This window comes from Callorhinchus milii, unplaced genomic scaffold, assembly GCF_018977255.1.
Source record: "Callorhinchus milii isolate IMCB2004 unplaced genomic scaffold, IMCB_Cmil_1.0 Scaffold15, whole genome shotgun sequence".
NCBI classification, from domain to species: Eukaryota; Metazoa; Chordata; class Chondrichthyes; order Chimaeriformes; family Callorhinchidae; genus Callorhinchus; species Callorhinchus milii.
The window spans coordinates 709,455-735,172 of NW_024704756.1; the positions used below are offsets into that span (position 1 = coordinate 709,455).

Below are 25,718 nucleotides of genomic sequence, written 5' to 3' on the forward strand. Positions count from 1 at the left end.
TGTGTGTGTGTGGGGGGGGCGTGAGGGTGGGGTGGGGGGAGTGGGAGGGCTTGGAGGGGGAGAACGTTTGTGCAGGATTCTGTCCATATGCTCCCAGTGTCACATACTCTAAAGCTCTATAGACCTACATACTGTAAAACTAACCAACATAAACTCCTGTTGTGGAGTTAACCCAAAGCCAAACAAACGGTGGAAAAATGATACACTTGTTGTGTTGTACGTTAACCAGCAAGTGCATGTTTATCAGTGGGAGATAGAGGACATCAGGACACTGGTTCTCAGCCAAAGCCAAATCAGTTGTTCTCTAATACATAGCCAGTGAGCTTGACCATTGTGCATATAACCTTTCTTCATAATCAGTAAACAAATAATGTTAAGCAATCATTACCTTGTGATGATCATTGACACAGAGTACATGACAACATAAGAAAATAAGAAATGCTCAAGGAAAAAAGACCAAGGTCCATCTAGTTTGCCTTTCACCTTCCTGGCAGTCGCATGTGCACATGTCCCAAACTACCTATGTACTATATCCCATAATGTTATTTCCTAAAAAAACTATCTAATCTGTGTTTCAGGGAATCAGCACTTCCTGCTTCAACCGTCTCCTTAGGTTTATTATTCATTCACTGAAATACCGTTTCTGTAGATTTGTTCTGAATTTCCCCCCTTCAATCGCAGGCCGTGTCCTCTTGTTGAAAGAGCTTCTCATAGAATCATAGAATTATACAGACCATTGTGTCTGTGCCGGCTCTTTGAAAAGAGATTGAAAAGAACATAAGAACATAAGAATTGGGAGCAAGAGTAGGCCGTTCGGCCCCTCTAGCCTGCCCCGCCATTCAATAAGATCATGGCTGATCTATTCTAACTCCACCTACCTGTCTTATCCCCATATCCCTTAATCCCTTTAGCCACAGGAAATCTATCACAAGAAAAGAGCTATCTAAGTCAACCCTCTCCCCCGCTATCTCCCCATTGCCCTGCAAACTTGTCCTCTCCAAATAATTATCTACTTCTCTCTCGAAAGTTGTTATCGAATCGGCTTCCACCAGCGTATCAGGCAATGCATTCCAGATCCAAACAACTCGCAATGTAAAAAAATTTCTCCTCACCTCCCCTCTGTTTCTTTTAACAACTATTTTAAAATTGGAGTCCTCAGGTTAACGACCCACCCGCCAGTGGAGATAGTTTCTCCTTGTTCATCCTATCAAATCTCCTCATAATTTGTCAAAACTTCTATAAAAGTCTCCTCTTAGCCTTCTCTGCTCCAAGGAGAATAATCCCAGCTTCTCTAGTCTTTTCTGATAACTCAAGTCCCTCATTCCTGGTACCATCCTGGGAAATCTCCTTTGCGCCCTCTCCAATGCCCTGACATCTTTCCTAAAGTGCGGTGCCCAGAACTGAACACAGTCTCGAGCTGAGGCCTAACCAGTGTTTTATATAAAGGTTCCTCATAACTTCCTGACCTTTGTACTCTATGCCCCTATTTATAAAGCCCAGTATCCCATATGCTTCTTTAACAGCTTTATCTACCTGTCCGGCCACCTTCAAAGATTTACTATATGAACCCCAGGTCTCTCTGTTCCTTCACCCCCTTTAAGTTTGTACCATCAGCTTATATTGCCTCTCCTCATTCTTCCTCCCAAAATGTCTCCCAGCCAGTTCTGTATCCGCTGCCACTGTCCCTTTAACGCGGATTTCTATTTTGCTGACAATCTCGTATGTGGCACTTTATCAAACGCCTTTTGAAAATGCTACAATATAAACTACATCAACTGCACTACCTTCATCCGCCCTCTCCGTTATATCATCCAAAAACTCTATCAGGTTTGTTAGACATGATTTACAAATCCATGTTGGCTGTCCTTCATTAACCCATATTTTTCTAAGTGAAATTTATTTTGTCCCGGATGATAGTCTCAAACAGTTTCCCCACTACTGACATTAGGCTGACTGGCCTGTAGTTCCCGAGTTTATCCTTCTGCCCCTTCATGATCTAGGGGTGCCCAACCCCAACCCGCATGAATTGGAAAATAATCATAACATGAAAGAAGTTTAATTTTCCTATTCCGAACCTGCCGGCTGGCTTGCTGACACACACTCAGCTACAAGCTCTGCTCGTCCTTCTAATGTAGCCCTCATGTTTTCAGGTAATATGAGTGGATTTACCAAAAAACTAATAACATATAATTTCAACAGTGAATCAGAAGAGCCATTCTGCTTCGTTAATTTTAAAGGAAAGTGTGTGTGTTTACAACAACAACAAGATTACATGTGTTTAGCGCCTTTCACGTCGGGAGGACGTCCCAAGGCGCTGGACAGTGACAGCATTTCAGACCCGAGCTGGGGTAGGGGGGGAGAAGGGAGGGGAGGGGAAGGGGGGGTGGGCGATGGCATGGTCGAAGAGGAGGCTCTTGAAGCGGGACTTGAAGGAGGCTACGGAGGGGGCGAGGCGGAGTGACTGGGGGTTGGAATTCCAGGGGTTGGGGTCAGAGTGGCTGAATTCTCTCCCACCAATAGTGAGGCGGGTGGGTCGGGGGACGTGGAGTAGGCCGGAGCCGGCTGAGCGGAGGGAATGGACAGGTTGGTAGGGGCTTAGGAGTTCGCAGAGGTAGGGTGGGGCGAGACCATGGAGGGCTTTGTAAGTGAGGATCAGGAACTTGAACTGGATCCTCTGAAGGATAGGGAACCAATGGAGTCGGGCGAGAATGGGGGAGATGGGGTCACGGAGTTTGGTGTGGGAGAGGACACGGGCTGCAGAGTTCTGGATTATCTGCAGCCTGAGGAGGGAGGGGTTGGGAAGGCCGACAAGCGGGGAGTTTGCATAGTCAGCCTGGAGGTGATGAAGGCATGAACAAGAGTTTTGGCGGCCTGAGGGGTGAGGGAGTGGTGGATTTGTTGTGCCGTGCTAGTGTGGCAGTACCCAAGAAACATAATGTCCAAAGGCACTTTCGAACGAATCACAAGGACTTTGACACAGATTTCCCACACAATTCTGTTGTAAGAAAGAAGAGAGTGAGTGACTTAAAATCCAAACTTGCAATTCAGCAGTGGGTTTTTACTGAGTATGTTCATCAGTCAAAAATTGTACGATAGCGTCTTTTAAAGTTGCTCATGTCCTTGCTAAATGGAACAAACCTTTCGATGACAGAGAGCTGGTGAAGGAAGCGATGCTGTCTGCTGCAGACTCTCTTTTTGAAGGTTTTAGCAATAAGATGGAAATCATGTTGTTGACATATGATTTGCAAATATGACATAACACTGTAATAAGAATAAAGTCTTTTTCACAAAATATATGATTTCAGTTGATGAGTGACCTTCAAACACGTGACTACCTTCCATTACAATTTGATGAGACCACAGACGTGTCAGACACTGCCCAACTAGTGGTATTAGTTAGGATCAAAACACAAAATACTGCAGATGCTGGAATCTGAAACTAAAACAGAGAGAGCTGGGAAAACTCAGCAGGTTAGGCAGCACCTATGGAGAAAGGAAAGTGAGTCAACGTTTCGGGTCCACGACCCTTCTTCAGAACGTTCTGACGAACGTTTGCAGCACAGACTTTTCAAAGCTCTTCCAGAAGACGTTGATGCTGAGTATACAGACCTGATAGTGCATCCCGAAGTTCGGAGGTTGAGTACAGGGAAAGTTCTTGCAAGATTCCTAGATCTCAAGCCAGAGATTCAGGTGTTCTTGGAGTCCAGAAAAGAAAAATACGAACAACTGAATGACCGGTCTTGGTTGCTTGACTTGGCATTTCTCACAGATTTAACTCTGAAACTAAACATGTTAAATCTGGAACTTCAGACGAAAGCCAAACAAATTGCTGAAGTGGTCAGCTTAGTAAGCGCATTCAAAAGTAAACTGAACTTATGGATGTCTCACTTGATGAAGAAGTCTCTTCTACACTTCCCACGTCTGAAGAAAGTAATTGTTGAAACTGCTGATGAAAACGCTTCTGATCCTCAGTTTTTTGTGGGACATCTTGAGAAGCTACAACAAGAATTCAGTCGGACAGTTCAAGAATTTAATACAATTGCACCAATTGTGAAATTGATTGCAAACCCATTCAGTACAGTTGATGCCTCTGAGAGACATTGTTTCAAGCTGACATCAGAAAAGTGGATGTTAGAATAATAAACATTGAAAGTGACATTATTCTACAGTCCCATGCAAAAGATGAAACTTCTGGAAACTTGTTGACAAAAATAAGTAACCTCTTCTAAGAAGTGCAGCATTGAGGATAAATTGATGCTATGGATCAATGTACCTCTGCGAGTCACTGTTGGCCAATATGAAGTATATTAAGTCAAAGATCCAGACTTACAGATTCACATCTAAATGATTGTCTGCGAGCTGCAAGCTCATCATACAATCCAGATTTCAACATGTTGGTGGAAGAAATGCAGTGCCAGGTGTCACATTAATAGTAACTAAACTGACTTTCTGTTTGATGTTAAAGGTTATACACATACGTAGTATATAATATGCATGTAAATAATGCCCCTGTTTTTTAAATTGGGAATTTTATTCCCTTTTGTTCTGTACTACTCCATTTGGTTCATACACATGAATTCATAGAGTGCCCGCTGTGTATTCAAAACTTCTCCCAGGAGCCCTACACCCAAAAAAGGTTGTGCGTTGGGCACCCCTGATCTACATTGTGTAGCTCCTTTAGAATCTTAAAGACAGCAATCATGTCGCCTCTCAATCTTCTCTTTTCCAGCATGAACATGCTCAATTTACTTAGTCCGTCCTCATAGTCCAGACCCTCCATTTTTTGATTACTCTCCTCTGTATCCTCTCGATTTTTCCTTTTTGTACTGTACACAGTCTCTAAGTATGGTCTCACCAATGATTTATACAGTGGCAGGAACACCCCACTATTTTGGTTTGCTGTTGATCCTTTGATATATCCCAGCATCTGGTTTGCTTTACTCTCTGCCACAGAGTATTGTTGCGAGAGCTTCAATTTATTGTCAATCAGGGCCCCCAGTTCCTTTTCATTTTCCAGACATATTATTTTCCTTCTGTTCAAATAATAATCTCTTCCTGGATTTTTTGTCCCCATGGACAGACTTGTCTGGCAGCTATGAGCTGGCGTGGTGTTTGATTCTGTCTGATCCTGTTTAATAACAACAATAAAAATAATCCTTGCATTTGATATAGCACTTTTCACGTCGGGAGGACATCCCAAAGCGCTTCACAGAATATACTGTAAAGTGAATTGACTGTATATTTGTGGGCGAACGCAGCAGCCAATTGCGCACAGCAATGTCCCACAAACAGTCGTGGATTGAAAATGATCAATTTATTCTTGTTTTGGTTTTTTTTGGAGGGATTATTATTAGACTCTGTGTGGAGTAAGGAAACTTGCCCAAGGTTTCACCCTCTGCCTGGAATTGAACTCAGGTCTCTCGCTTGCAAAGCGAGTGCTCTAACCACTGAGCTACAGGACTCCAAGATCAGTGATGAGAATAAGTAAATTCCTACATCCATCACCTCCTGCTTCGATTTTTCCAACACCCTTCCTGCCGGTCTCCTCAGCTCCACCACCCATAACATCCAACTGATTCATAACTCTGTGGCTGTAACAAACTGCACCCACATCACCCCATCCTCGTCAGGCTGCACGAACAGATCAATTTCACGATCCTCACACTAACTTACAAATCAATTCATGCTCTAACAGCTCTCCTCCTCTCCAACCTGCTTCCACTCCACTCCCCACCCCACTGCTCGGATGGCTCCAGCCGCACGTTTGTCCCTCGTTCCCTCTGCTCCCCCATCAGTGGCTGTGCCTTCAGCCAATCTCGCCCGAATATCTGGAACTATCTTCCTCAATCCCTCCACATCCCCACTTTCAAATCCCGCCTAAAGGCCTTCCTTTTTCATCATGCTTATGGTCACCTCTCCCCACGCTTTCCCTCTGCAGATTCTGCCACTGTCAATTGCTGCAGGAGGCTACCTCTTATAAAGGGGCTATACAAATGTTGTTGTACGTTGCTGTTCTACACGTTCCTTGTCCCCTCGGCTTAACCATTTGGGCTGAGCTTTCAGTAAACCCTGAAACTCCTGAAATCTCTGCCTCAATCCCTCAGTCGTGCCCCCTCATTGCCCATCTTCAGATCAAACCTGAAGAACTTCCTTTTTGACCTCCTCCCTATTTCCAGCTCAGGGTTTGACTCCTCGTGAAAGGCAATGTTTTACTGTATATTTGACTTATATTAAGAAGAGGGCTTCCCTATTGGGCCAGCTGACATTAGTTTGTCAGTGAGTCTAAACTGTGCAATGAGATCCCCAGTCCACCCCTCTCCTGTACAGTCACACAGCTTCTAATTTAACTCTGGACAGAAGCTTTATCAACAGAGTAATGGGGTTAGGCTTGAAGATTTGTACAATTTCCAATATTTATTTTCCTTTCAGATATAAAATGGCTTCATTTCCAGACTCCAAATGTTTCAGCAAGGAAGAGCTTGATGAGCTTCAGGCTGCTTTTCAAACATGTGGAGAAGACAAAGTCACACATCTGGTACAGAAAAAGTTACAGGACTTAGAGTCTGTAGAGCTTAACATTGCAGTAACTGGGGTTTCAGGAGCAGCGAAATCCACCTTTATCAACACTATGAGAGGTCTTCGGAGCAATGATGAAGGAGCAGCTCCAACTGGTAACATAGAAACCACACTGGAGGGAACCGGATATTCACATCCCACTGTGAAAGGTGTTTATTTCTGGGATTTGCCTGGAATTGGAACTTCAACATTCAAAGCTGATCAATATGTGAAAAAGATGCAGTTTAAAAGATATGATTTCTTCATCATTATCTCACACACGAGATTCACTGAGAATGATACGTTGCTCGCCAAGGAGATTAAACGTCTGGGCAAGAACTTCTACTCTGTTCGGTCAAATGTTGACAATGATCTAAATGGGCTTGGAGAGGAGGGTATTGATTATAACAAAGAAGCAGAGCTGGAAGGATCAGGAAGGATTGTGTCAGTAACTTGGAAAAGGCAGGGATTCAATCCCCATCTGTTTTTCTGATCTCAAGCTTCCATCTGGATCAGTTTGATTTTCCTGTATTAAAGAAAACTTTTGGAAATGATCTTCCAGATAAAAAGAAAGATGTTTTCCTCCTGTCATTTCCAAACAGATCCGTGGATCCTGTGAAGCAGGAAATGAACCCCTCTCCACTTCCATTATTTAGGTTGGTTTTAGATTTTAAGCAGAAGAAAAATTAAATTGGAGTTTAGGTCTGGCTCCAAAGAAAGTGATGTCCAGTTGGCCTCTGGAATCCAATATTCACTGACTTAATACACTTTCATATCACTTTTAAAAAAGGAATACTTAGTCCAAACTGCTGTGAAAAGGTGTGAAAATTATAAAGTAATTTACAGAGCAGAATGAAGCCAATCAGCCCATCACGTCTGCCCCAGATCTCAAGCATCTGTCCTTTCAATCCCACTGCCTCGCCCTCTCCCCATTCCCCTTCAAGCATTTATCTTTCAAACCCCTAATGGACTCTGCCTCCAACAGCCGACTGGTGACATTCTAGTCACAACAACTCTCTGTGTTAAAACATTTCTCCTAAGCTCTCTTTTCATTCTTCTTGAGACAATCTTATATATATGCCATCCAGTCACTGACTTCCCAACCAGTGGAAATAGCTTCTCCCTATTTACCCTCTCAAACATCTCATAATTTTATACATCTCTATCAGGTCCTTCTCAATCTTCTCTGCTTCAATTGAGAGGATGAGCCACAGTGTTACATCAATGAGCTCTGCAGAAGCTGTTTAGTATTGAAAGAAAATGACTCAGATACCAGGAAGTGTCTCTTTACTCAGTGGGTAATAAACAACTGGAAGAGGTGGTTGCGGTCAGGACCTCTGTCACGACCTCTCAAGATCCACCAAGCATTTATCACATCCAAGCTTGATGACACCTACACTCTGTTTGCCTTCTTCCCCAGCACTTCCCAAAACCAGCTGCAAACTAAATGGTACAATTTTAAAGGGGTCCAGGAACAGACAGACCTGGGGCTTCACATACATACATTTTGAAGGTGGCAGGACAAGCTGACAAGCTGTTAAAAAGTCTTTGGCTTTTTAAATAGAGACATAGAATATGAAAGAAGGAAGTTATGTTCAACCTTTGCAAATCGCTGGTTAGGCCTCAGCTGGAGGGTTCTGTCTGTTTCTGACCACTGTACTTAGGAAGGATGTCAGGGCCTTGGAAAGGGTGCAGAATTATACCAGGGATGTGCTATAATTATGTGCAAAGTCTAGAGAGGCTGTGATTATTTTCCATAGAGCAGAGAAGGTTGAGACGAGATTTAATAGGGCGTTCAAAATTCTGATGGGTTTTGATCGAGCAGATGGGGAGGAAATGTTTCCTCTAGTGGGTGGGTCGGTAACCAGAGGACACAAATTTAAGATAATTGGCAAAAGAACCAGAGGGGAGACAAAGAGAATTTTCTTTTACCCGAAGAGTTGTTATGGTCTGCAATGCACTGCCTGGAAGGATGATAGAAGCAGGTTCAACACTTTCAAAAGGGGAGTTGACAGGTATTTAAAAAGGGAAAACTTTGCAGGGTTATGGTGTGAGCTCTTTCAAAGGAAAGGCACGAGGGGCTAAATGGCCTCCTTCTGTGCTGGATGATTCCATGATTCTAAACTATCCAGCGCTCTGAAACCCGTGTCATTTCCCTAACCAGGCTCCTCATGCCGAGCATCACCCTCCTCGCTCAGCTGCATTGGCTCCACATCCCCCAGCGGATAAAATTCAAAATCCCTGTTCTCACCATGAAATCCCTCCATGGTCTTGCCTCATTCAAGGTCCATCTAGATTTACTACTTTGACCAAACCTTTCCCACTCCATTGCCCTTAGGTCCCCCCAAGCTCAGGTGCAGCCAATACTGCTAAGCTCTTTAGTGTGACCTCACTATGTGAAAGGTGCTATCTGATTATGAATTTGTATTGTATTTTGTTGTCTGTAAACACACTGCCGGTACTCTCTGTAATTTAAATATGAGGCCAAATATCAATATTAGAGGTAGAATGGTTAGATGTCAGATCCCAATCCCGACCCTCAGCTCGGGTCCAAATTCCTGACTCTCCAGCACCTTGGGACGTCCTCCCAAAGTGAAAGGCGCTATACAATTGTAATTTGTATTGTATTATATCAGGAAAATATTTCTTCACATAGAGGGTTGTGATAATGTGGAATGCATTGGCCCAAAGGCCATAGAGATGGAGCCAATTGGGATGTTTAAAAGGGAGACAGAGAGAAAGATACACTGTGTTATGAAACTTTGTACTTACTATTTAATTATTAATGAAATAGTGTGTGCACAGTTTGGATGTTAAACAAGTCTTTCTTGATTGTAGTTCCAGTCAATGATTGTGCAAAGGACAACAACCCACAATTGCAACATACAATAATTGTAGCAACGAGGTTTCAGAGAATAAGTAGTGATCAGTTACCTTCTCTTCAGGAAAGAACATCATAGACAATTTGGGGAAGAGCAGGAGAGTAGGATTTGAGAAGACAGCTACAAAGCATCAGCACAGACACAATGGGCTCAATGACATCCTTCTGTGCTGCAAACATTATAATATAGCTCCTTGGGGGAGAGGTAAGCGAGGTCTCCTTGGAGTTCCAAGGTGACAAGCCTGACCGTATCTGGTAGTCTTTTGTCCGGTTCCTGAGCCAGGCAGGTCCGCAGTATTCCAGGGCACAACCCACTTGGCTCATCAGCAGGACCTGGAAGGGCAGAGCCTTCCATTGTCCACTGGGGCAGGAAGTCATTCCACTCAGCTCTTGTTCATCGTACAAACCAAACCCACAGGGGTAGGGTGTTCCTCGCTGGACAAGCAGCGGGAAAGCTTGCCAGACAGCAATACCAATACCAAGTTATGCAGTTTTATTTGGTTAGACTCCACCAGTTACCCCAACGCACACTCTGGGATCCACAAGCCATGGCTTTTGCTCACCTGTGGCTATGGAATTATGTAAACAGGATGTGTCCCTCCAGGGAGAGAGTGCACATTCCATTCCAACAATCTAACTCTGGGATTTCCATGTGTTGGTGGGATGTGTGGAATTCTCAGCTTGGATACTGTTAAGTTTGGTGATGGGTTTCCTCATGTGTCAGACGGAGTCCTGTAGCTCAGTGGTTAGACCACTCGCTTTGCAAGCGAGAGACCTGAGTTGAATTCCAGGCAGAGGGCGAAGCCTTGGGCAAGTTTTCTTACTCCACACACCTAATAATAATCCCTCCAAAACCAAAAATAATAATAAATTGGTCATTTTCAATCTACGACTGTTTGTGGGACATTGCTGTGCGCAATTGGCTGCCGCGTTCGCCCACAAATGTATAGTCAATTCACTTTACAGTGTGTTCTGTGAAGCGCTTTGGGACGTTCTCCCGACATGAAAAGCGCTATATCAAATGCAAAGATGATTATTATTATTATAGATACCTGACTAACCAAAAAAATAGTGTCCCAGAGATACAGAGCCACAGTCTGAGGCCGGCACTGAAGGGAATCCCGCTCTATTACAGGACGCTGGAGACTGTCTGTGGTAAATAAAGATCTGCACATACACAGATGTTGAGTCTCTGTATTACATTTCTCGATGAAGCCAAGATGTTCTCTCAAACGAGGATCTCCACTTGCCGTGGTGCCCAGGGCACAGAGGCTGGTTCTCTCACCACTTCCATAGCTGGACACATCAGTACAGAGCAGTGATGGGATCTGTTATCCTGGATCTGAGGACCTAATTTCACTCTGGACAGAAGCTTTATCAATGGGGGCAATGGGTTTAGGCTTCAAGTTGTGTATAATGTACAATATTTCTTTCCTTTCAGAGATAAAATGGCTTCACTTACTCACTCCAAATCCTTCAACCAGGAAGAACTAAAGCAGCTTCAGGCTGCTTTTCAAACAGGAGGAGTTGAAGGTGTCACACCCCTGATCCAGAAGAAGTTACAGGACTTGGAGTCTGTAGAGCTTAACATTGCAGTCACAGGGGCATCAGGAGCAGGGAAATCCACCATTGTTAACGCCCTGAGAGGTCTTCAGAGAAATGATGATGGAGCAGCTCCAACTGGTAACGTCGAAACCACACTGGAGGAAACCAGATATTTACATCCCGATCTGAAAGGTGTTTATTTCTGGGATTTGCCTGGAATTGGAACTTCAACGTTCAAAGCCAAACAATATCTGAAGAAGATGAAATTTAAAAGATATGATTTCTTCATCATTATCTCACACACGAGATTCACTGAGAATGATACGTTGCTCGCCAAGGAGATTAAACGACTGGGCAAGAACTTCTACTTTGTTCGATCAAAAGTTGACAATGATCTAAATGGGCTTGGAGAGGAGGGTATTGATTATAACAAAGAAGCAGAGCTGGAAAAGATCAGGAAGGATTGTGTCAGTAACTTGGAAAAGGCAGGGATTCAATTCCCATCTGTTTTTCTCATCTCAAGCCTCAAACTGGATCAGTTTGATTTTCTTATATTAAGGGAAACTCTTGCAAATGATCTCCCAGATATAAAGAAAGATGTTTTCATCCTGTCATTCCCAAACACAACTGTGGAAATTGTGGAGCAGAAAAGGGAGATTTTAAAGAAAAGAGTCTGGATGATGACTATAGCTTCCGCTTCTGTCAGAGCTGTGCCAGTTCCAGGGTTGTCCTTTGATTGTGATATCGCTTTGTTAGTTACAGCAATAATATATTTCCTTCACTGCTTGTGTCTGGATGATGCCTCTCTTGAAAGATTGGCCAGGAGAGTTGGTAAACCTGTAGAGGATCTGAAAGCTGTAATAAAAACCCCCCTCGTGGGTGAGATAAACATTGATGTAGTTACTAGGTCAATGCTCGGAACTGGTGCCATTGCCATCTCCGCACTAGAGCTGGCCCTCGATTTTGTACCAGTTGTCGGTTCTCTCTTTGGAGCAGGATTTATTATGACCTACAAGCTGCTGAATGCTGCACTTGATGATCTTGTGAAGAATGCAAAAAGTGTGGTGAAGGTCGCATTTGATACTAATTAGGCTCCTCGTCTCCACCACCAACCACCTGCTCTGCCCACCCACACGTGCTCCCTCCATCCTCACCTCCATCTCCAAATGTGAGCAGGTGACTGATTTCCTCAGGTCTGTACAGATGTTCACTTCATATCAGAGACAGTGTGGAATCTCAGTGTCTTGTTAGACCCCCAACTGTTTTTCAAACGTTACATCTGGGCGCTCATTCTCTCAGCTTTCCCTCACCTGCACATTCCCCTCCTCCACCTCTCCTGCTCACCCCACTCTCCAGCGCCTCCCTACACAACTGCAGATCATCCAGATTTCAACAGCCCAGGTCTTCTCCTGGACCAGACTCCTCTAGCGTATCACATTCCTCCTCACTCTACATCAGTGATTCTCCACAATCCATCAGATCTGTGTCAGGTCTCTCTCTGCCCACTGTCGTTGGCTGAGCTCTCATCTACTCTGTCTGCATTCTCTGCAACTCAAATCCCAAGTCTCTCCACCTCAGAGGCCTCCACTTTTGCATCTTGCAGTAAGACCTACCTTATCAACCGAACTTTCCTTCTTCTCTCCACCAAGCTCTTCCCCACACAGGCCCAAGTTGTCTAGTCAGAAGCACTTCCAGACATCTGCCCAATATAAACGGTGAAAATTAAATATAAATTTGTTTGTAATTAAAAATGAGATTTTCCATGGTTTCATGCTGTTTCTTATGAAGGATTCCTGTAGCTCAATGGTTAGAGCATTCGCCTCGCAAGCGAGAGAGCTGGGTTTCATTCCCAGTAGGGCAAAACCTTGGGCAAGTTTCGCAAAGGGTGGAGCAGAGGATTCGGGGGACAAGGAGGAGGCCAGACCCAGAGGAACAAAGGTGTTAGAAAAGGTTGATTTTAATATAGTTTGTAAGAAGAGCAATAGAAGAATTAATAGTCAATTTATTATGTGTGTATATCAATACCATATATGCATGGCAGTAGGAAACGGGAGAAAGAAACAGTTTTAATAACATTTTAGGAATTGGCAGAATAAGCCCTCCTGGTTCTCAAAGGCCAACAATCAGTCAGTTGTGATGGTGAGAGAAGGCATAGAACAGGATGCAAGAAGGGCCCAAGAAATCTGCATTCCATGAGGGCACCTAAATAAAGCTGCTCAGTATTCTGTGAACACAGACAGAGACAGGCTCTGGCCTTGGAAGGGAGAAGCAAGATGTCCTGTGTTGAAGAATAGTGAGCAAGCTGCTTCATCTCAAAGAGTCTGCGTATCTAGAAGATATGGGTACAAGGATGTGCAAGGGTCGAGTATATTGGGTATGTGCTAAGATGCTTGATTGGAGCAGAAGGGGGGAAGATCCCTCGGGGAAAAAGTATAACTATCCTGACTTTAGGCAAGTAAGGCAGCAGATCCAGCCGGACAAAGAGGGCAGCCGAACCAACGGCGAGAAGCTGTGCTGAAACCATCGCAACCGACTGACTGACTGACTGCTCCAAAACTCGTAGTGCAAGTTCTGTTACTTGTAGTGGCAGTATTATTTTACTAGTTTTGTATGTGTTACTTTGATTAATAAATCTCTATTATACCTTAATTGGATTGTCAGGTCATTATTTGAACCTCGGGATCGGAAATCCCAACTAAGGCAAAGAGCACTGTTGTGAGGAGAGAGGAGGTCAGAGAGGGGGGTGCAGAGGAATGGAGGGATTTGAAGACGAGGGTGAATTTTGACCCCATCTCCAGCCCATCAATCTCTCCCTATCGTCTGGCATGGTTCCCATCTCCTTAAAAACAGCTATGATCACCCCCATCCTGAAAAAACCTTCCCTGGACCCATCCCCGCATTCTAAACACTGGCCCATCTCCAACCTCCCTTTTCTTTCCAAGGTCCTTGAACAAGTCGTTGCTTCCCAACTTCACTCCTTCCTCTCCTATCCCTCCCTTAATGAGTGCCTCAAATCGGATCAATTTTGTTGTTGTTGTTATCACATCGTTATCATGTCAAAGCACTTCACAGAGTATACTTCAGCCAGCTCCTAATATTTACTTTTAATACACAGTAACATCAGTTTGTGAAGCAGCTTTGGTTGGTATTTTATTTGAAAATCTACTCACTATGTGCTACAGCCATTTTAATGTGTGATGTCACCTCTAGTTTAAGAGATAATAATAATCCTTCCTTACAATAGGTCTATCACCTTTCACTTGTCAGTTACACGGTCAGCTGCCTGGTACACACTGACCCTAACAACAACAACAACAAGTTATACTTGTATCGCGCCCTTCATGTGGGAAAGACGTCCCGGGTCACTGGAAAGACAGCGTCTCCTCCAGAGCTCAGCTTCTCACATCATGTCCAGCAGCAACAACGTCCAGTTACTGTAACTGAGACAGACACTAACACACATACACACAGGGGCTTCCTCACAGAAAGGGGAAACCTCAGCCTTGAGGGAGTGGAGGTGGTTGGTGTAACAGGAGGACTTCCGTGAGTAGGAGGCAGAGTGATGTGTTATATTATGCTTTAAGAGCAGGGACAGATTCTTTAAATTTAAGAGGTAATAATTCCAATGTATCAGAGATAGCTGGAGAGTTAGAGAGTGAGTTTGGATTTAACTTTTAAATTCCTTTATTTCAATTTATTTATGAAACTTACTGCTCTGCCCTCACCTCCACTAAATCATCCTTCCACTCCAAGACAATCTTGGAGGCCAAGGACAACTTCAGGCTCCTCTTCCTCATCTGCACCCTCCATCCACACTCTCACACCTCACCCATCCTCTCCTCCGATGCTGGAGGAGATGCTGGACTTGAAGTGCCACTCAACCGCCACTCCCTCCCTGTCTCCCCCTCACATTCCAGCCCTACCCATTTGTCCCTCCATACCTTCTCATCTGTTTCCCCCTCTTCTCTCACCACCATTATAACCCACATGAAACCCATCAACTGCTCCCTTGACACCGTGCCTACCCTTCCCTTTAACTTCCAACTCCACCTGCTTGCCCCTCTACTCACAGACATCAGAAGCATCTCCCTGGCACCATTCCCACCCCTGTAAAAACAGCCGTCATCACTCCTGTCCTTAAAAATCCCTCCCTGAACCCATCCCTGCTCTCAAACTACCGTCCCATCTCAAACCTTCCTTTCCTTTCCAAGGTCCTGGAATGCTTCCTAGTTTTGCTCCTTCCGCTCCCACCATTTGCTTCACAAACCTTCACAAATCAGGTTTCCATGCCGCCCACAACTTTGGTCAAAGTGCAAAATGACATTTTGTCCAGGGCTCCCTCTGCCTCCTCATCCTCCTTGATCTCTCTGCTGCCATTGATACCATTGACCACTCCTCCTCCACCATCTCTCCTCTCACCTCATTCTTTGTGATCTGTCCTTGAGTTGTTCAGATCCTACCTCTCACATCATCTCTGCTTCACCTCAACAAATGGCTTCTCCTCTAGCCCCACACCATCTTGTGCAGAGTTCCTCAGGGCTGTGTCATAGAATCATAGAATTATACAGCACAGAAGGAGGCCATTCGGCCCATCAGATCTGTCCCAGCTCTTTGAAAAGATCTATCCAAATAAATCCCACTCCCCCGCTCTCTCCCCATCGCTCTGCAAACTTGTCCTTTCCAAATAATTATCTACTTCTCTCTTAAAAGTTATTATTGAATCGGCTTCCACCAGCCTTTCAGGCAATGCATTCCAGATCCCAACAACTTGCTGTGTGGAAACATTTCTCCTAATTTCTCCTTTGCTTCTTTTAACAACTATTTTAAATCAGTCCTCGGGTTACCAACCCACCCACCACTGGAAACAGTTTCTCCGTGTTCACCCTATCGAATCTCCTCATAATTTGGAAAACTCCTATTAAGGCTCCTCTTACCCTTCTCTGCTCCAAGAAGGATGATCCAAGCTACTTTAGGCTCTCCTGATAACTGATGTCCCTCATTCCTGGTACTATCGTTGACATGGAATTAACTTCCACATGTATGCACATGACACCCAACTCAACCTCTCTGCCTCCACCCTCGCCTCCAGGACCACTGCTGTCCTGACAGAATCTCTGACAGATATCAAGGCCCCTACCTCCTGATTAGCACCCATCAGCGAAATCTTCATTCCCCCCTTGTTTCACATCTAGGCTCGCCTATGTCAATTCCCTCCTTGTTGGGCTTTCCAACCCTTCCCTACACAAGCTGCAGATAATTCAGAACTCTGCAGGTCATGTCCTCTCCTGCACCAGGCTCCGTGACCCCATCACCTCCACCTTCATCCAGCTCCACCGGCTGCCCATCCCCCAGAGGATAGAGTTCAAACTCTTCGTCCTCAAGGCCCTCTCTCCATGGCCTTGCTCCTCCTTATCTCTGTGACCTGCTGATCCCATATCAACCTGTCCGCTCTCTCCGCTCAGCAGGCTCTGGCCTGCTCCACATCCCCCGCCCAGCCAACCCCACCAGCGGCCGCTGAGCCTTCAGCCTTTCTGCCCCCCATCCTATGGAACTCCATCCCATATTCCCTTTGACTTGCTCCCTCCCTTGTCTCCTTCAGGATGCATCTCAAAACCCTCCTCTTCAACCACCCTCCTTCCCTTCCTGCCCACAACCCTTCCTGATATGGAACCCCCGCTCAGTCAATCCCTGACTGTCCAACATCTTGTGGAGTCCTGTATCTCAGTGGTTAGAGCACTCGCCTTGAAAGCGACACACCTGGGTCCAATTCCAGTCAGGGCGAAACCTTGGGCAAGTTTCCTTACTCCACACGCCTGATAATAATCCCTGCAAAAACAATAATAAATTGGATTTCAATCCATGACTGTTTGTGGGACATTGCTGTGTGCAATTGGCTGCCGCATTTCTCCCACATATATACAGTCAATTCACTTTACAGCATATTCTGTGAAGCGCTTTGAGTCGTCTGGAAGACGTGAGAGGCGCTATATCAAATGCAAGGATTATTATTGTTATTATCTTAGGACATCCTCCTGATGTGAAAGGTGCTATACAATGTAATATTGCATTGCAAGACAAGACTTAACACATAAGAAATGTTACCCCTGTAATTCGGGAGAAAGAAAACAATATTGTAATATTTTGGTGTTTTGGAGACCGACTGAAGGAAGATTGAAAGAAACTTGTTTCCGCCCGGTTCCTGTTATGATTGGCTTCCTGTCCCCAGCATTGTGATCACAGCTTCCTAAGCTGCTCCAACATCACTGCCCGTAACATGTCCTCACAGCTTCCACCGGGACTGTAATCACAATAACCTGCTTCACGTAGCCTGATACCTTCACACTCATGTCTCCATCTTGGGCTCCACTGTGCTCTTGGGATAAGGAGCAAACAACCAATATGCCCACAAAACACAGTCACTGCACTCTACAGAAATAATAAACCTTGCATTTGATATCGCGTAATATCATGTCTTTGAGATGTCTCAAAGCGCTTCACAGAATATACTATACAGTATCCTGTAGCTCAGTGGTTAGAGCACTCGCCTTGCAAGTGAGAAACCTTGGGCAAGTTTCCTTACTCCACACACCTACTAATAATTCCTCCAAAACAAGACAATAATAAATTGGTCATTTTCAAACCACGACTGTTTGTGGGACATTGCTGTGCGCAATTGGCTGCCGCGTTTCGCCCACAAATATACGGTCAATTCACTTTACAGTCTATTCTGTGAAGCGCTTTGAGATGTCGAGAAGACATGAAAAGCGCTATATCAAATGCAAGGATTATTAGTATCATTATTATTATAAAGTTGTTTCTCAGACTGGAGGAAGATAAACGGTGGTCTCCTCCAGGCATCAGTATTAGGACAATCGCTCTTTTTATTCTATATAAATGACCTGGACTTAGGAATAGGGAATGCAATTTCCATGTTTGAAGATGTGACAAAACTAGGAAAAGTGGTAAACGGTGAAGAGGATAGTAGTAGACTGCAAGAGGATATAGACAGACTGGTAAAATGGGCAGACAAATGGTGGGAGGAATTTAATGCAGAGAAGTGTGAAGTGATGCGTTTTAAGATGAGGAACGGGGAGAGGCAATTATAAGATAAATAGAACAATTTTAAATGGGTTCGGGAACAGAGAGACCTGAGGGTTCATATACACACATCTTTGAAGGTAGCAAGACAAGTTGACAAAGATGTTAAAAAAGCAGATCCTTGGCTTTATAAATGGAGGCATGCGGTATAGAAGAAGGAAGTTGTGTTGAATCTTTACAAATCGCTGGTTAGGCCTCAGCTGGAGTATTGTGTCTATTTCTGGGCAACACACTTTAGGAAAAATGTCAGTGCCTTGGAGTTGGTGCAAAGAAGATTTACAAGAATTATACCAGAGATGAGGGGCTTCACTTATGTGGAGAGACGAGAGGCCGGGATTATTCTCCTTAGAGCAGAGAAGGTTCAGGGGAGATTTAATAGAAATGTTTGACATTCTGAAGTTTTGATAGCGCAGATGGGGAGAAACTGTTTCCACTGGCAAGTGGGTCGGTGACCAGAGGACACAGATTTAACATAATTGGCAAAGGAATCAGAGGGTGATGTGGAGAAATTGTTTTGTTACCCAGAGAGTTGCTATGGTCTGGAATGCACTGCCTGAAAGGTGGAAGCAGATTAGATATTAGCTTTCAAAAGGAAAGGGATAGGTACTTAAAAAGAACAAATTGTTGGGTGATGGGTAAGAGCTGGGAGTGGGACTAGTTGGTAGCTATTTCAAAGAGCAGTCACAGGCTGAATGTCCTCCTTTTGTGCTGTAAGATTCTATGGTTCTATAGCAGGTCATATATGAACCAGTCCGATTAGAGACGTGAGCACCAGGGAAAGAGCAACTCAAAGTCAGCAATTGCTGGCTTGTTATTTGTGGAGGAAACCTAACATATAAAAACATGGACAGGAATCACCAAAGCCACTCACTCCACTGTACACTGTATTGGTTTGTCTATCACTGAACACAGAATCATCACTGATACTGGAAATGCCCCAGGGAGAAATAATAAATTATTCTAACAGCATGGTATCATGTTGTCAATTGGTCTCAAAGCGCTTCACAGGATTTACTGTAAAGTGCAGTGACTCAGTGGTTTGTAGGTCAACTCGGCAGACAATTTGCTCACAGCAATATCTCACAAACAGCCATGAAATGAGGGACCAATTTTATGTGAGGGATTGTTGGCCAGGACACCGGGAGAGAGAAACTCCCTTCTCTTTTTGAATGATTAGCAGAAAGGAGACAGAACAGCATTCTTTTAGCTCTGTCGTGTTGAAAACTTCTCACTTTGTAGGTAAATGTAGCTCTGTTCTGTGTTTAATAATAATCATATAGTGAATAACCACATAATGTGGGGCTTTAATTTTGACCTGAACAGGCAACGTCTTATCTGAACACAGTACAGTAAATCCCATGAAGCTCTGAAATCTCCTCCCAATGTGAAAGGGCCGTGCTAGTGTATCACACTTAATAATTATCAGACTAGTTTCAGACGGGGACAGTTATTTGTTGGCAGTGTACTCTATATGACCCCCATTATGTCAACATGTCGGATCTTCATAGTAAATGCTGTCGGGAGGAGTGACTGAATTTGTGGGCAAACAAATGTGTCAATCGCGCAGCGTCTGAAATGTATTGAGTGCACCACAAGGGACATTTCCTAATAATAAACGCTCCTCTTTCACAGAGTTTGCAGCTCTCCGGCAGTCTGGGGATTGGTGCAGTGTCAGAGCGAAGCGGCAATGCTCACACACCACAATGGGAACGGAAGTCTGTTCTGTTTATTGTGCAGAAATGAGGTTGAGCCCAGACTGTGTGTAGTGCAGGTTTCAGCTCTGAAGGTCTCTCTGGCCTTGCAGAATATTTGCATGTACGGGGCAGCTCCTCTCTGTGCTGCCTTGTTCCATCCAGCCTCTGCCATTTTAATTATCAGTTCATTCTCCCTCTTTAGCTAAAGTATTAAAATTCCTTTACGATGCACTTTTCCCCTCCCCCAGCATGACTCCAGAATGATCCTCTGAATTTTGAAATCTTTCAAAAAATTTTGCAGACAGAAGGGCAGAGGCAGTTGAGCAGATCCCCTCGACTTTGGATTCGAGGATGTCCAGCATTGCCTTGCAGTTTGAATTGGAGGTGAGGATGAGTGAGGCATGAGAGGGTGGGTGGTGGAGCCAGTTGGTGATGGAGAAGTGGAGCCTGGGGTTCTCCTTGACCTCCAAGATTGTCTCGGAGTAGAACGACGATTTAGCGGAGGCGAAGGTGGAGCGGTAGGATTTGATAAGGTCCAACCGTATCTGCCAATGGACAGTTAAGTTTGATTTAAGCCAGGTGCGCTCAGCGGTTCGTATCTGTGCTGCAAGGGAGCACGGTGACTCTCGTGAGGAGGAGTCAGTTCAGGTGAGTGGAGCAAGGGAATCGAGAGTGGAGGAGAGGGAGCTGTGGAGAAGGGTGACCAAGAAGGATAGGTCATTGCGAGAGGAAGCCCAGAGGGGAAAGAGTTCAGCTGACTCCAAGGCAGCCAAGAGGGGGGAGATTTTTTTCCGGGGTGGTAGGAGGTGGAGGTTGGGTGGTGGTGGGAAGAGGGATTGAGGAATTCAGGAAGATGAAGCGATGGTTCGAGATAGCTTTATCGATGATGGTGAGGTCCAAGACAGAGATGCCCTGAGTGATCACCAGGTTGAGCGGGTGACCTCGGACGTGGGTGGAGGAGTGGATCTGGAGGGAGAGGTTCAGGGAGGAGATAAGGGAGAAGTCAGCAGAGGTAGAGCAGGAGGGGGTGAAGTGAAGCTTGAAATCGCTTAGGATGAGGAGGCGTTCGGAGTAGAAGGAGATGGAAGATAGGAGAGTGGAGATGTCGGGGAGGAAGTTGGGGAGGGCTTGGGAAGGGGGCGGTAGATAATTGATAACTGTGCTGTATAATTCTATGATTCTATAGAGATAGACACATATATACACACAGTAACAGAGAGATAACACGCACACACAGATATATACATCTGTAGGTACATTAGATATCTTTAACGTCCACCTGAACAGGCACATGGTATCTCGGTTTCAAGTTTCATGTGAAGGACGGCATCTCCAATGATATAACGAGAATGATACCAGGAATGGGGAAGCTCAGCTATGAGGACAGGCGGGAGAAGTTAGGACTTTTCCCATTAGAGCAGAGAAGGTTACGCGGGGACCTGATAGAGGTCTTCAAGATCATGAAAGGTTTCGACAGGCGAGATAGGGAAAAGCGGTTTCCGCTGGTAGGTGTGTCTGTGACCCATGGTCACAGTCTTAAGATATCTACCAAAAGAAGCAAAGGGGAGGTTAGAAGAATTTTTTTCACTCAGCGAGTTGTTCGAATTTGAAATATTTGCCTGAAAGGGCAGTGAAGTCCGATTCGATAACAGCTTTTAAGAGAGAACTGGATAGGTATCTGGGGAAGACGGGTTTGTGGGGTTATGGGGAGAAAGCTGGTGATTGGGGTTAATGAAAGTGACGCTCTGTCAAAGAGCCGCACAGGCTCGATGGGCTGAATGGCCTCCTTCTGTACCGTAATATTCTATGAATCTATAACCCCCCCCAGCACTGCGTTGGAGTGACACCTTAGACTATGCACTTCCAAGTCCTGCTGTGGGCATGAACCCATATCCTGGCAGCTCTTTCAAAGAGCCGCACAGACTCGATGGGCTGAATGGCCTCCTTCTGTGCTGGAAGATGCTATTCTATTCTATTCAGTGGGTACATGATAGGGTTCAAAGCACTTTCCATGTCACAGTGCTGAATGGACACTGGAGCTGGGGTGGGAGCCGAGGGGGCCGGAGGGGAAAGGAACCCCAATCAAGGAGATACGTTTTGAGACATGGCTTGGAAGGATTGGCGGGGTGAGGTGGGGGGGGGGGGGGGGGGGAGTGGGGGGGAGCAGGGCAAGGTGAAGCCAGGGAGGGATTTGAACATGAAATGAATTGAGTTCACACATCCATCAATGGTATAAATTTTTGTAAATATTCAAAACAGCTAAATATATTGTGAGGATCTTTCTCCTCCTCTGACAAACACTAACATCAGCCAAAATCGACCACGTCTCGACCGCCTCTCCCTCCCTCAGCCACCTCAAACTCCGCTACGCAAACTCCCTGCTTATCGGCCTCCCCAACCCCTCCCTCCACAGGCTGCAGATCATCCAGAACTCTGCAGCCCGTGTCCTCTCCCGCACCGGGCTCCGTGACCCCCATCCTCACCCGACTCCACTGGCTTCCCATCACACAGAGGATACAGTTCAAGATACTGGTCCTCACCTTCAAAGCCCCCCCTGGCGTTGCACCCCCGACCTCTGCAACTGCTAACTCCCTATCAACCTGCACTCAGTGGGCTCCAGCTCGGCTCTGAAACACTGACTATCCCGCGACTTGGGACGTCCTCCCGACATGAAAGGCGCTCCACACATGCAATTTTGCTGTTGTGACTTCACACCCGTGCACCTCCCTACCTCTCTGACTTGCTCACACCCCAATCCTCAGTGGGTGGGGTCAGGCCTGAGTGACAGGGACTGTGGGTGGGGTCAGGCCTGAGTGACAGGGACTGTGGGTGGGGTCAGGCCTGAGTGACAGGGACTGTGGGTGGGGTCAGGCCTGAGTGACAGGGACTGTGGGTGGGGTCAGGCCTGAGTGACAGGGACTGTGGGTGGGGTCAGGCCTGAGTGACAGCGACTGTGGGTGGGGTCAGGCCTGAGTGACAGGGACTGTGGGTGGGGTCAGGCCTGAGTGACAGGGACTGTGGGTGGGGTCAGGCCTGAGTGACAGGGATGGGGGGAAGGGGTTGTATTGGGGACCTATTACAGAAGATAAAATGAATCTTTATCAAACATGCTTTTCACGGCTCTCTGTGCGGCTCCCACGTGCTGCCTCACTGCGTCCGTCAGGACCGTGACGGTGAACCACGAGGACACTGCTGCTCCGAGGAGAGAGATGGTCACTGGAGGGAAGCCACGTTCCTTCATAGCCACCGTGCAGCCAACAGCGGTGGCCAACAGCACTGGAGACAGTTTACTCAGTAAACAAAGCTTCTTTACAGTTTTCCATATGCTCATGGGCTCCTCTCGGAATGAGCTGATCGCTCTGTACAGAGACCCATAATCCAGTCCAACCTCCCGCTGGAGATATACGAGTCCTGCGACTACCAGCCCAATGCTAGTCACAAACAACAAGCCTGGCCGTGGGACCACACCCACAGCTCCGGCCAGCACAGCCAACAGCCAGATTCTGTTCACCATCGATCTTATCTTCTGTCCCATAATCTCCCTGGTTATTTCGGGGAGTGCGAGTGTGAAACCCTGTGACCTGATCATCGGGACATGTCTGACGAGGTTCGTCCTTAGTTCAGGAAAGTCATATTTGTTCAATTTAAAGTTTGATATCAGAAAAATGGGGGGTATTTTAACGTTAGCGTATTGGAAGTTGGCCACACAGTCCATCCGGATTGTCTTCATCTCTTCATCTTCTGTAAACTCAGCTCCTTCCATTGCCAGTGAGTGCAGATCATTGTCTATTTTACATCGGACATAGAAGCACAGTTTGCCCTGCTCCTGGACCTTCTTGGCCAGTTCAGCATCATTTTCCCTGAAGCGAGCCTGAGCCACAATGATGAAGAAGTCGTAGCTCTCAAACTTTACCAGCTCCAGATAACGCTTCATTCCCAAACCACAGCTATTTACTGCTGGAAGGTCCCAGAGCTGAACATTGGGGAGATGTGGATAGGGATACATGGTTGGCTCAGTTGTGGTCTCACAGTGACCAGTCGGAGCAGCTCCCTGAGCGTTGCTCTGAAGATTTCTTATGGCATTGATAAAGGTGGATTTCCCTGAGCCTGCTTCACCTGCCACTGCAATGTTAACCTGTACCTCGTCTAAGTGACTACATTTATTCCTTATCTGAGATAGAATGGCTCCTAATCCACCAGTCTTATAATCAGATTGTAGTCCAATGATTTCATCAGAATGGAAGAACTTGGAGGCAGCCATTTGATCTCTGAAATCAAAGATTAATATGAAGGTTTAATTAATGTTGGCCATCAAAAACAACTTATATTGACACGTTACTTATCATGTAGGGAGAGGTCTCAAACATTTGATCAGTTGGATTGGGAGCCCGAGCGAGGTGGGAGATGGGGGCGAGAAGCGAGGGGATCGAAAACACAGCCAAAGAGACAGATTCTTAGAAGACTTTTGAAGGTAGAGAGGGAGAGTATGAAAGGTATAGCTACAGAATATCCCTGGAGTGTGTGTGTACAGTATACCTGGAGTGTGTGTGTACAGTATATACCTGGAGTGTGTGTGTACAGTATATAAATGGAGGGTGTGTGTATAGTATATACCTGGAGAATATGTGTGTACAGTATATACCTGGAGTGTGTGTGTGTACAGCATAAATCTACAGTGTGTGTGTACAGTATATACCTGGAGGGTGTATGTAAAGTATATACCTGGAGGGTATGTGTATACATTATATACCTGGAGAGTGTGTGTGTACAGCATATACCTGCAGTGTGTGTGTGTGTACACTATACCTGGAGGGTATGTGTTAACAGTATATACCTGGAGGGTGTGTGTACAGTATATACCTGGAGTGTGTGTGTACAGTATATACCTGGAGTGTGTGTATACAGTATATAACTGGAGGGTGTGTGTACAGTATATACCTGGAGGATTGTGTGTACAGTATATACCTGGAGGGTGTATGTGTACTGTATATACCTGGAGTGTTGTAGACAGTATATAACTGGAGGGTGTGTTGTACAGTATATATGTGAAGAGTGTGTGTACAGTATATACCTAGTGGGTGTGTGTCACAGTATATACCTGGAGTGTGTGTGTATAGTATATACCTGGAGGGTATGTATATACAGGATATAACTGGAGGGGTGTGTACAGTATATACCTGGAGTGTGTGTACAGTATTAACTAGAGGGTGTGTGTACATTATATACCTGGAGGGTGTGTGTATACAATATATACCTGGAGTGTGTGTGTGTAAAATATTTACCTGAGGGTATGTGTGTGCAGGATATAACTGGTGTACAGAATATAACTGGATTGTATATGACAGTATATACCTGGAGTGATATGTACAGTATATAACTGGAGTGCGTGTGTACAGTATATACCTGGAGTGTGTGTGTACAGTATATAACTGGAGTGTGTGTGTACAGTATATAACCGGAGTGCATATGTACAGTATATAACTGGAGTGTGTGTGTATAATATAACTGGAGTGCATATGTACAGTATATAACTGGAGAGTATGTGTACAGTATACCTGGAGGGGGAGGATGTGTGTGTACAGGATATAACTGGTGGGTGTGTGTACAGTATATAACTGGAGTGTGTGTGTACAGTATATAACTGGAGTGTATGTGTACAGTATATAACTGGAGTGCATATGTACAGTATATAACTGGAGAGTATGTGTACAGTATACCTGGAGGGGGAGGGTGTGTGTATACAGGATATAACTGGAGTGTATGTGTACAGTATATAACAAGAAGCTGTGTGTGTAGGATATCACTGTGGATACGCTGTTAAAGGAAGTGACTGTCAGACATTGTGGGACAGAGGAGCAAACAGACAGACAGAGTGAATGTGTAAAGAGACAGATCTGACCGGAGTGTGTCCTTCACTCTCTGCAATCCCCACTCGCTGTCCTCGG

General features: G+C 45.3%; 3 protein-coding genes across 3 annotated transcripts; 2 read left to right on the top strand and 1 right to left on the bottom strand.

Annotated features, from left to right (window-relative positions):
• Positions 1-6,436: 6,436 nt before the first annotated feature.
• Positions 6,437-7,245, top strand: LOC103174108 (T-cell-specific guanine nucleotide triphosphate-binding protein 2-like). The gene is given in 2 exon segments (XM_007886600.2): positions 6,437-6,980; positions 6,983-7,245. Coding segments are annotated over 2 exon segments (807 nt in total).
• A 3,639-nt stretch (positions 7,246-10,884) lies between these two features.
• LOC103173999 (interferon-inducible GTPase 5-like) lies at positions 10,885-12,167 on the top strand. The gene has a single exon (XM_007886516.2). The coding sequence runs from the start codon at positions 10,885-10,887 to the stop codon at positions 12,070-12,072; it is 1,188 nt and encodes a 395-aa protein (XP_007884707.2). The 3' UTR covers positions 12,073-12,167.
• Positions 12,168-22,849: 10,682 nt separating this feature from the next.
• Positions 22,850-25,712, bottom strand: LOC103173749 (T-cell-specific guanine nucleotide triphosphate-binding protein 2-like). The gene is made up of 2 exons (XM_042340802.1): positions 25,673-25,712; positions 22,850-24,041 (listed from the first exon to the last, which is right to left on the bottom strand). Exon 2 carries the CDS (start codon positions 24,032-24,034, stop codon positions 22,850-22,852), a length of 1,185 nt encoding a protein of 394 aa, XP_042196736.1. The 5' UTR covers positions 24,035-24,041; positions 25,673-25,712.
• Positions 25,713-25,718: the final 6 nt, after the last annotated feature.

What these genes read in the sequence shown, in the direction of transcription:
- LOC103173999 (XM_007886516.2), top strand. Translation starts at nt 10,885, where the DNA reads ATGGCTTCACTTACTCACTCCAAATCCTTCAACCAGGAAGAACTAAAG.
- LOC103173749 (XM_042340802.1), bottom strand. Translation starts at nt 24,034, where the DNA reads ATGGCTGCCTCCAAGTTCTTCCATTCTGATGAAATCATTGGACTACAA.